General features: G+C 44.4%; 1 protein-coding gene across 4 annotated transcripts; it reads right to left on the bottom strand.

Moving 5' to 3' along the window:
• On the bottom strand, nucleotides 1-11,208 carry adpgk (ADP-dependent glucokinase). 4 transcript variants are annotated; one of them, XM_034084517.2, is made up of 8 exons: nucleotides 11,016-11,208; nucleotides 9,590-9,837; nucleotides 6,228-6,453; nucleotides 6,080-6,142; nucleotides 3,190-3,310; nucleotides 2,910-3,106; nucleotides 2,415-2,513; nucleotides 1-2,059 (listed from the first exon to the last, which is right to left on the bottom strand). In XM_034084517.2, the coding sequence occupies exons 2-8, from the start codon at nucleotides 9,805-9,807 to the stop codon at nucleotides 1,496-1,498; spliced, it is 1,488 nt and encodes a 495-aa protein (XP_033940408.1). In that variant the 5' UTR covers nucleotides 9,808-9,837; nucleotides 11,016-11,208; the 3' UTR covers nucleotides 1-1,495. The 4 variants fall into 4 exon arrangements, with proteins under 4 accessions (XP_033940408.1, XP_033940407.1, XP_033940410.1 ...); XM_034084516.2 differs by having other exon boundaries at nucleotides 9,590-9,820; XM_034084519.2 differs by having other exon boundaries at nucleotides 1-2,056; nucleotides 9,590-9,820.
• Between the last annotated feature and the right edge of the window lie 371 nt (nucleotides 11,209-11,579).

The following is an 11,579-nucleotide window of genomic DNA, read 5'->3' as shown; positions in this document are numbered from 1 at the left end:
TTAATCTCCATATATATTTTAATGACAAACTACCTGAAAATGAAACATGATGACAGTTACAATTGTTAAAACATGAGACACAAATTATGAAATGAGTTAAGATGAAAAGATTGTACTTGCTAAAAATAAAGGGGGTGGGGTTCAGAGTACAGGTTACATTCACCTCTGCAGGCACTCCTGCCCCTTCGTACTAGTGCAAATAATCAACTCTGTTCAACAAAAAGCCATCCTTCTTCTTGTTGCTGTACGTTTGCATTAAGACTCCATTATTGCATGCCTTCAGCGGCCATGTGAGGTATACAAATACATTGTTCTTACGGCTATGCAATGTATACGAACATGAAGCAGGCGTTCCCAAGTAAGCTAACAAAAACAACCCATCAAACAGCATAATGTACCGATAGGCCAGAAGCTCTTCTTGCTGTATCGAACAGTAAGATTTTCCAGCCAATCGTGTTACATCGTCACATTTTACAAGTGAGAGAAGGTAACATCTGACAGAATGACCATGTACAAAAAAAAACAGTAAACAAATATACAAAGAAGTACAGTAACCAGGACAATGGTGCACAGCTCATTTTGGAATTTCCCCATTATCTGCGTTTTATCGCCATCAGAACCTTTTCAATTAATCCTCCGGTGCATCTCATTGTAAACTGAGCTTCACGGCATAAAGAAGGATCCCCTTCAAAACCACACTTGCATTTCATACTGTAGAATCTCATTATTTGATCATGTATGGACAATGCATCAGAAGTGTGAAAGCACCAGAGATTATAATAACTGTTACTATGCAGAGTTGAGAAACTTTAACATCTTAAACAACTGAGAAGACTAGTATTTATCTTTTCGTGACAAATAACAAAAAGGTCAAGTATGTCTTAACAGTCTAAACATTAATTACACGTAAGTAAGTCACCCATTGAGTTGAAGAAACACAGATCAAGATTTCCACCTAGATTCTACGATATAGTAAGACGCTCATCAGGTTCCAGTCAAACAGAATTATTTATGTGTGTGTTATAATATGTCAGAAGGGCAGCTGATGTGATGCTAAGTTGGAAGTGGCTCTGAAATATGAATACGGTATTATTATAACTTCTTAAACTCATATTTTTCTAAAGGCACAGCATACCTAAGATATGCAGGTCAGAGTAAATTAGGTGAGCCAACAGAACTCTTTGGAGTTTGTGAACATGGCTTTGAGTCGCGGCCGATGCATAGAGTCAGGTGGCCTCGCAGCCAGACACTTCTGTGAAGCGCCGCCTCACTTTCTGTGTCTGCAGGAGGATTGGAGGAGGAGGAGGAGGAACAGAGGAGAGCTGGCTGGGGGAGTCATCAGGCAGGATTTAAATCTATCACCATCCACCACATCCTTAAACCCAGTGGAGCTCCAGAGAGGAAGACACCGGTTCAGGAAATAGAAGCCTGAACAACCTTAGAAACTCCGACCCAACAATCTCAGACTTCAAGGAGTGTCAGATTGAAGCAAACCTCAGAAGGGCTGCTGGGTCTCGAACTCGGAGTAAACGAGTCCCTCTGCTGAGATGGCGTCCCCGAGCCCGACTGTCCTCAGAGGCTGTCGGCACACCAGCACGGCCGTCAGGTGGAAGGTGACGTTTCCTCTCCGCCACACGGTGACCGGCTGCTCTGGGATCAGGGACAGCTGCTCTCGGGGCTCAGCGTGTGAGCTGTAAAACTCCAGCGGGGCTTTCAGCTCCACCTTGCCGGGGTCCACGGCCTGGAGGCCACACGCCTGACTGCTGGCGACCCGCGCTCCGGCCATCACCGCGGACGCCTGGTTCCCCCAGTACCCGTCCACCGTGGCCAGGATGTGGTAGGCCAGCGTGTGGAAGTGAATGCGAGTCAGGTCCGCCTCGGAGGACGGCTCGATGCGGCCGTGCTGCTCCAGGATCCACAGCAGGATGTCGCTGACCCGCCCCACGTCTGGGATCCCTTGCCAGGCTACCATCTCAGCATGAGGCCCCTCTCCAGCCTGAGAGAGGAAGAGCAGCTCCTGCTCGTTCAGCCCGATGGAGCTGACAATGGGCATAACCTGCTAACGGGAAACACAGAGAAACATGAATTCAAAATACAGAACTTTTTATTTACTATCATAATGGTTCAGGTATTGTGCGATCATTTTGTTGATGAGGGGGAGTGATAATGTAATATGTTGATAATGGTTGCACGATATGAACATCAATAGCATCAAGAAATGGTTTGTCCTTTTGGTGTCCAGGGACGGCATGAATGATTAACCCTGATGTACAACCGGTGCAGTTATGTGAGCATCTCCATGTATGTCCTATTTATGCTATGTCTGTGAACAAAATACAGAACTTGGATTATGAGCCCACTTATCCTCTCGGGGAAGTTCACTACTTGCAACATGACAGTTTCCGGACATGTACCTCCTGCATGATGCTGTTCATGTAGTCTTTGTCCGTCATGCTGGCCAGCTCCAGGTGGATGGGAATATCTCTGGGGATCTCAGATATGGCTGACACAGCCTGTGAAGAGCAAACAAGTAGAAGATCAGAAGAAGAAGAACTAAAACCAAAGCGGGAACATTTCAAAAAGGCATGTTTCTGTATGATGCATGTTCCCTTTGAGCACATTACAGCAAATCATAGCTTTTCAGTTAATTCATGTTTTATTTATCATTTCTTTTTCACCTGTATAAGCTCAGAGTAAAAGATGGGTAATCCTTAACCTCTATGTAATAACCAGACATCAACAGAAGCAGACAATGACAAAGGAGGAAAGCTTTACACAATACATTGTGACTGGAAAGCATAAAAAGTAAGAATTTGGTGAATAGGATTTGCAGGAAAATGGGAGAAACCTGCAGAAAAACACCAGCTCTGTTGATTGATAACAGTTAAGGACAGTTTTCGGCCACTGACCTCCTTCAGTCTGTCCTCCCACAGCTCCCGGCCCTGCCCCTCCATCATGTGCAGCCCCGACAGCACCACCAGCTCCGGATCAAACTCCTCCAGACTCTCCACGAAGGTCTCCAGGGAGCTCATCTCCCCGTTGGACACATCGTGAGAGAAGATGAAGCGGTTGGCTTGAGGTGCCTGCGTCGAACCCCACTGCTCACCTTGAGACAGAAAAGTACTTTTATATTAACACATCTGAACAGACTAAAGGAATCCTGAGGCGGCAGCTTGCTCTTCCCTTCACCTGCTTTATACTCCAGGATGAGGTGATACTCATCCGTCTCCTGCATGGAACCCGGGGGAACGATCATCTGCTCGTCCAGCATCTCGTGAAGTTTAGGACCGATCGGCCCACATAACAAAACCTGTCAAATACGAATATTAACAGTCATTTTAAAGCTGGAGTTTTATTTACACTACAATACAACGTGACTCCCTGATTAAATAAAGTACCGTACTTTTCGCACTATAAGCCGTGACTTTTACCCCCATTTTTTTTTGTACAGCAAAGTACGGCCACTAGGGAACCTCCTAAATCTATGGATTTTACAGGTCAAATTAACCACCTTTAACCCTATGGGCACTAGGACCGGTCCGCGCCCGCCTCCTTTAAGCGGTGGGCTCCAGCAGGAAAAGCTGGAGGCCGGAAAGGAGTGAGACAGGTAGCGCGCCAAAGTAAAAGTGGAACCGAGAGACAGAACGAGAGCAAGACAGACGGACAATTTAGCTGCTGCGGCTTATATGCAGGTGCGCTTCATAGTTGGAAAAGTACGGTACTTGTTTGGTGTAACTTGTGCACGTTTTTTGTGGTATTATTTGGTTGCATGGTTTTATGTTTTTGTAGTTGGATGATCTGAATTTAGGATGATCTGAATTTAGGATTAATTAGGGCTGTCAAACGATTAACATTTTTAATCAGATTAATCACAGCTTAAAAATTAATTAATCATGATTAATCACCATTCGAACTATGTCCAAAATATGCCATTTATGTATATTGTTGTGGGAATGGAAAGATAAATGAAAGCAGGCAGATATATCCCTTTAACATACAGTATCTATGTTTATTATAACATTTTTCTGCGTGTCAAAATGAAAGACAGCCCACACACCTATCAATCATCAAACCGTGGGGTCTTAATTCATTACGTGTTGATTTCTATCAACGGGGGAGTACTTCAGGAAAGTCGACAGGGGGGGGGCTAGTGGAGTACTTCGTGACCACAGAGTGTGAACGTTGTGATCAGCTGTTTTAGCGCAGTTCTCCAGTGAAGGGGGGAGTCTCCCTCCGCAGCCGGTTGGCGTAGTTTTGGCACAGTTCCGTTGTACAGACCGACGTTAACAGCAGCCCTGTCTGTGCACACGGAGACCGTGGCTGCAGTCGAATAGTCCAAAGATCAGCTCCTAAGTTCTAACCCTATCGTCTATTCCTTGACCTCTGAGTGAAACGTCACGGGGTTAAGGGATAGTGGATAGGAGAATTCAAAAGGACTTAGGAGAAGAGACTGCGGTACTTAGAGAATCCGAATGCACTTTCACTATCCAACGTGTTTATGATGCGCCAGCAGACGTCATTGTGTGCGTCTGCTGCTGTGGGGAAACCATGGAAACCACAGTTTCCTATACAGCGGACTACAACATGGATGTTCAATAAGAACGAGGGACTACTGTAAACTCATCTAGAGACTCTGCACCGTGCTCTGATGCTGCTGCTTTGCTTTATGAACAACAGAGAAACAGATTCTTCAGGACAAAAGTTGGAATTGAAATAAAAAAGGAAAGTGAAACTTATGCTCGTCACCCTCTCCCTCCGGTCCACGTTAATACCAATGATCCCAATACGTATGATTGTATGAACTAAAGATCTTAAAATCAATACAGATGTATTTATTATAAACGTTAGTCCTTAACATCTATCACTGTGTATATCACCATTCAACAAACTCCACACAGCTCAGTAAAGACTGAAATGTTGACTTTATTTGATCATTTCAGTAAAAACTAACGTTCACATTTCTCTTTTTGATTATAATACTGATGAACGTTCAAAACAAAGCACTTTGGCAACTTACCACATACGTTTTAAAATGCTTAATAAGCACCGTAACTTTCATGATATCATTTCTCGGTCATAATCGGTTGTTTCCGTGAACGGCCGACTGTTGAGTGACGGCAAATGCTGCGGCTGCAATGCATTGTGGGGCAGCATTTTCGCTTCTCCTGTCGGTTAGGGAGGTCCAGTGGTTCCTAAGCTAAAGGAGGTTATAAAGGAAGTTTGAAACCTCCTTTCCTATCATTCTCATCATTCAAGAGAATTCGAACGGCACTTATCATGGCTGCCACTGAGGGACTTCCGGGTCATTTCACTCCTTTAGGAAGGTTCCTAAGCTAAATGGACTATTCGACTTCAGCCCGACTCTGTCATCCGGTGATCGAACCGCCTTCTGGAAAAGCTTCACAAGCACGTCGGTACGCAAATGCGCTTTGTGACACAAGTGACGGTACGCATTTCAGATTACGCACATAACCTGCGTACCAGTTATGTGCACCCCTGTACCAGAGCCATATTATTACTATTATATGGCTCTGCCCTGTACTACAGCAAAAGTATTCTCCGTCGGGACTTCCTGCAACAACACCACGCCGTTATCAAAGATGTTCTATTGAGAAGACGATCACTTCGTGACAAAAGTTTTCAAAACCGTGGCTACTGAAATCAATCTTACTAACTGCGTCTGTGCAATTTACTCCGCGAGTTGGCAGACTTTATTTTGCTTACTTTAACATCATTTTTCATGGTGGGGCTAAGACATTTCTTGGTATGGGTGTAGCCTACCCCAGCCATACCCTGGCGCTGCCACTGGTGGCACGTATGGGGCGGGCCATTTTGCACATGCGTTAAATGCGTTAAATATTTTAACGCAATTAATTCAACAAATTAATTACCGCCGTTAACGCGATAATTTTGACAGCACTAATATTAATACATATTATATATGTTTTTTTAATTCCTGAAATAGATTTCAAAGACCAGCTTAAATATCCCATATGTTTTTAAACAGAGTTATATAATAGCTCATTAATGAAATGAAAGAATACGAGTTTACAACAGAAGTATGGACATGGTACTGTACCACAAGGTCAGGGTAGGTGGCGAGCTTCTGAGCAATGAGGGCAGCGTTCCCTCCCACGTACAGCTGCAGGAAGACAAAAGGTTACCAGAAGGTCTTTTTAAACTTTATACAACGACAAGAAGGAGTTTGCAGAGTCAATGATCCTTGCCTTGGCCCCGGGGTACTCTGCCGCGGCTCGAGCGATCCTCTGAAACACCTCGCTGTCGCTGAAGAAGCGCTCGGCTGCAGCTCCGCGCTCCATGTAATGGATGAAGGCCTCCTTCAGGTCCTCTTTGGAGTGCAACACCTCGTGATTCAGGCCGGAGCCGGGGTCCACAGCCAGAGCCTGCAGCAGCCCCACGCCGGAGACCACCACATCCACACAGGCATTCACCCTGAACAACAGGAGAGAACCACATACAACTTGTTACTTGATAGTTACACTTTTTAACGGTGTGTTTGAAGAGTAATCAGACTATATCGCCCAACTTGGAGGATTGAGCATCTGTTTAAACTTTAAGGCCTAGAATAAAGTGGGTCTGGTGTCTGTATGCGTGTCACAGTGTTTGTGCATAAATAGACAAACCCTTTCAAATCTAAAGAGGTCAAGGAATTTTAAAGACACGGGGAAATTATAACATGAAAAACAATTTTCTATGGTCTTACACTGAATCCCTGTGCTGTGTGTGTTGTATTTAAATTAGGGCTGTCAAGTTAAAAACAATGTTAACGCCACTAATTATTGAAAATATTCAGGAGAATATTTGTCATTGTTCCAATGATAATAAACAAACATTTGCGTAAAGCACATTTTTCCACTCATATGTTGATAAGAGTATGACAAATATCCCTCTAAGGTACATTTAGAACAGATAAAGAATGTGCGATTAATCGCGATTAAATATTTCAATCGACTGACAGCCCTAATTTAAATCCCTCATGTAATGAACTCCATCGACTAAGGCTGGGCAATATCACAATATCTTTGAGAATATACACCATACCAATTATGTCACAATATTGTTGGGTTGGCCATTGGTGCTTTCACAAAGTATTCACAGCTACAGCTACACATATTTACAACTTTTACACTCATTTCGGAAGTTGTAGACTTCTAACATTTTGTTAGTGGTTCTAAAAAAGGGTTCAGAGAACTTTCACTAAACTTAGTTTCAGAATCTTGTTTTAATCATATGTTGATAATTAGCAGGATAATATAGTGAATCGGAATTATGTTGGCATAATCGTGTCACAAAATGTTCATTTTCTAACTATTGCGATGCTATGAACTATTTATCGTGTAAATTGGAATGATCCACATCCAGGCTCCCGGGTGTATCCGTGTGCTTCCTTCCGGTATGTTCCTGCCTGTGTACATGACATAAGCTGCTCATAACCAATTGCCCCTTGCTGGATTAATACAGTTGTTTATTGATTCATTCATTTCAAGGTTCAAGGCTTTTATTGTCATGTGTGCATAGCTGCAGTGTAGTTATGACAATGAACATCTTAGGTCACAGGCTCCTCCAACAGGGCAACACAATAAAACAGATAATAGTGCAAGTAAATAAAATGAAATATAATATAATAGAAATAGTGCAGAATAGTCTATATTCAAGTAATTAGAATATTGACATAAGTTGCAACCAGATGAATGTTATGGATGTTCATTCAAAAGTTCAGGTGTTTAACAGTCTTATGGCCTGTGGGATGAAACTGTCCCCGAGTCTGGTGGTTCTATTTCGTCCCTACGGACTGCTTTAAGCACTGGATATGTCCATCGCGCGCATGCGCAGCTCGAGTACCAATAACTAGGGGTGCTCCGATCGCCAATTTCGGGGCCGATCGCCGGAATCAGTATCGGCCGATACCGATCGCCGATCCGATCGAGTGGGCGGGGCCTAAATGGAAGATTTAAACATCACTTTAAATCTTCCATTTAAAGTGATGTTTAAACTCAGTTAATACCAATACCAACAATGTCACCTGTGATCCACGTGACAACGGCTATATCAACCGGTGTTTCGTCAGAGGATCTGTTTCTTTCATCTTCTCGCTGCGCAAGAGTACCATGGCTACATTTTTGTAGCCTACAGCGTTCAGGTTTGATCTGAGGGATTTCTCTGCAAGCAGCTGGCCGCGTGCAGCTTCGCGACTGACAGTCGGAGCTACGGGTCGTTAACGCGTCCTGCTAGAGCTTCGGGCCATGCAGCTTGCACTCACGCACTTTCTACCCCAACTGGGGGGCAAGAATGTGCGTGTTCCTTGGGGACAGCATGTACGTTGTTGCTTAGACAACAGTCCCTTCTAGATAGTGGACGTTCTCACTCCACTCTGAATTTATGTGGCTGCTATTTCTGCCCGACATGTTTGGGTCGACGGCGCAACGGCGGGGTGCCTCTTTATGAGAGGGGCTTTACGGCAGCGTCCCCCTAGCACCCCGAGGGCTCCGGCTTGGGACCTGCCCTTGCTGCCGGATGCCCTATCATCTCCTCCCTGCGAGCCCCTGGCCCAGGTGGGGCTTAGGTGGCTGCCCACGAAGGCAGCATTTCTGCTTGCCATAGCCTCGGGGAAGCGAGTCGGGAGTTGCATATCCTCTCCATAAACGATACATGCCCGAGGTGGGACTCTCAGGCGTTGCCCTTTGGGAAAATGTGGCATTCCTGCACGGGGTCCTTCCACCAACCCACTTCAATCAGCCGGCCCAGCTGGCACGCTTTGACATTCAGTACGGCACGTCGAAGTTGCTGTGCCCAAAGGGCGTATATCAAGGCTACTGCCTGTATACGGCAGGAGGAGCAACTCTTGATTTTGCCCTGGCGGCACTAAAGGAGGTTAGGCCCTCTAACCAGTGGCTGCCCCACTGGGTTGTCGATACCATCTCACAGGCTTACGGGGCCAGTGGCCGCCCCCTGCCATCGGGCTGAGATGCCACTCTACAAGGAGCATCTCAACATCTTGGGCTGCCCTGAGAGGGGTGCCCCTGGAGACCATCTGCGCTGCGGCGTCGTGGGCGTCTTCTGGCACATTCTCCAGTTGTCATCAGGTCAATGTCGCCACTCCCCATTCTTTGGGCGTGGTCCTTTTGCCGAGCTCCGCTGCTTCCAGTGGTGAGCAAGGGCTTGGATTCTTCATGACATTGTTGGTATAGGTCATCCAGTGCTAAAGCACCGCCTCTGGCGGTCAGTAGGGACGAAATAGAACGATAGTTACGGCTGTAACTACGGTTCTATGAGTCCCGGATGACCGCCAGAGTTTCCTGTCACTCAGAATTCTTGTGTGCTCGCGAGAAGATTCTGGGAACAGATCCTCTGACGACACCGGCTGATATAGCTGGTGTCACGTGGGTCACAGGTGACTTTGTTGTTATTGGTAGTCGAGCTGTGCATGCGCGCGATGGACATATCCAGTGCTTAAAGCACCGCCTCTGGCGGTCAGTAGGGACTCATAGAACCGTAGTTACAGCCGTAACTATCGTTTTAGTCCTGATTGATTGATTGATATCACCCACAGTTCCCCCCTGTGACTCACCCGACAGCCACTCTGCTCCACTGCCGGGTGGGCAGAGTGATCAGCGTCTCCCAGGCGGAGGAGACCACCTGCTCCAGGCTCTTCTGGCTCTCCGGGGGGGTCTGGATGTTCGGCAGGCCGATGTACGTCAGGATCTGCTCCGGCAGCTCCGAGCCGCCGTGGTAGAAATATCCCACAGCCAACGCCAGCAGGGCGGCCGCTGAAGCCTTCCTCCACATGATGCTCACACTGCTGCAACACAACACAACCTGTCACCAACAATTAGGAATCAGAACGACTGATTTGATTCAAGATTCAAAGTTTTTATTGTCATATGCACAAAGCTACAGTGTACAGTGTAATGTCAATGCAATTATTCTGACCTGAGCTCCTCCAACAATGCAACATATATAATACAATACAAAAATACAAAACAAAAAGTCTATATACTATATTTGTTCTTGTGTGATGGACATTTAGAGCTACTAATGGATGTAATTATATAGTCTTTTATTACAGCTTGCTTGAAACAATAATACAGTTAGAAAACAGAAATGTATAGATCACATTTAGATATGACTAAGTAAAAGTACTTATTGGAGTAGAAGTACAAAAGCATTGGCAACAAAATCTTCCCATTTTCGAATCGTACCTACTATACTTCTGGATTATAATGAATGATGCTTTTTGTTGTTCATCATTAATGAGTTGTAGCTGGTAAGGTTGAGTTTAATTCTTTATATATTATATCTGATATTTATATTTTACATATTGCTGCTGGGTGGCTCAGTCGTCGTGATAATGCATTATAATGTATAGTTCAAAATATATTATTAATCTGCAAGTAAATTGAGTTCAAATAAATGAATAAAGTGAAGTAAAATGGAGTAAACGTAAAAAGATGCAATGGATGTATTGTGAAGTATCTACACTACTTGAGTACTTATATACTTTTCACAACTGCTTGCATGTATGTATTCGTTTAGGATAGACTAATATTCTATATTTGCATGACATAATGAAAGGAGCAATTCTGCAAGTACTTTCACTATTTAAAAGGATGTTAGTACTTCTTCCACCAGCAGCTACCCAGAAGGAGTGCTTTAACCACCCTAATGCTAATTATATGCATTGAGTGGTACTGCCCTTTAAAATACAAGTTAACTATGCAAGAATGTACTTTATGGTACTACAGCCTGCAGGGGTAAAGTTACTGCTAACGTGTACACAATATGTGTTAGCTCACATGCTAGCAGCAGCAACACAGTGAGTCTTTAGCTTCACTTAATCAAAGCTAATCTGTCAGTAGCAATTAGCCTAAAGCTAGGCTTAGCATGCAATCTAATTTAGAGTCGAGACAAGATACTTTTCTCTGCACACACTCAGCTTTAATAAGAGCCTTTTAGTTAAAAATAGAAGTAGCTTCGCAGTTGTTAGCGGCACGTACCGATAATATTGTGTAGGCTTCAAGTTCAGTTGCACGGGAAGAGGATACTGTGTCCTGGTGAGTCACATTAACAGGGTTTAATGTGCAGATTCCGCCGGTGCAGCGACAGAAACTGAAGAGGTCCAACGGTACGTGAAGGGGCAATGACTGACAACAGCTTCCGCCTCACGCTCTGCGCATGCGCATCATCAGGGTACATCCCTACATCCATGGTACATCCCCAGAACAGAGTGTGAAGAACACAGATGGTGAAGGAAAGAACACACCTTAAAAAAAGACAACGTATTGAATTGTGCATGATATAAATATCAGCCCATGAAATGTGACTCCAGTGGCTCTCATGTTTTCCTTGATTCATTCAAATATGTTCTGTTTTACCCAGCCAGCTGTAACATTAAGGGATGAACAATTAATTGTTATATTCAAGTAATGCATTATATATGATTTATTGGACACTTTGCATGATGAGTAGGCCTACTTTAAGTAGATTTTGATATTGATACTTAAAGTTTAAGCAAAACAACTTGGAAGGGTTGCACGATTTAAAGGGTATTTCACATTTTT

This window comes from Pseudochaenichthys georgianus, chromosome 6, assembly GCF_902827115.2.
Source record: "Pseudochaenichthys georgianus chromosome 6, fPseGeo1.2, whole genome shotgun sequence".
Classification (NCBI taxonomy): Eukaryota; Metazoa; Chordata; class Actinopteri; order Perciformes; family Channichthyidae; genus Pseudochaenichthys; species Pseudochaenichthys georgianus.
Note: the sequence above shows the minus strand (reverse complement) of the source record. Positions and strands in the feature narration are given on the sequence as shown.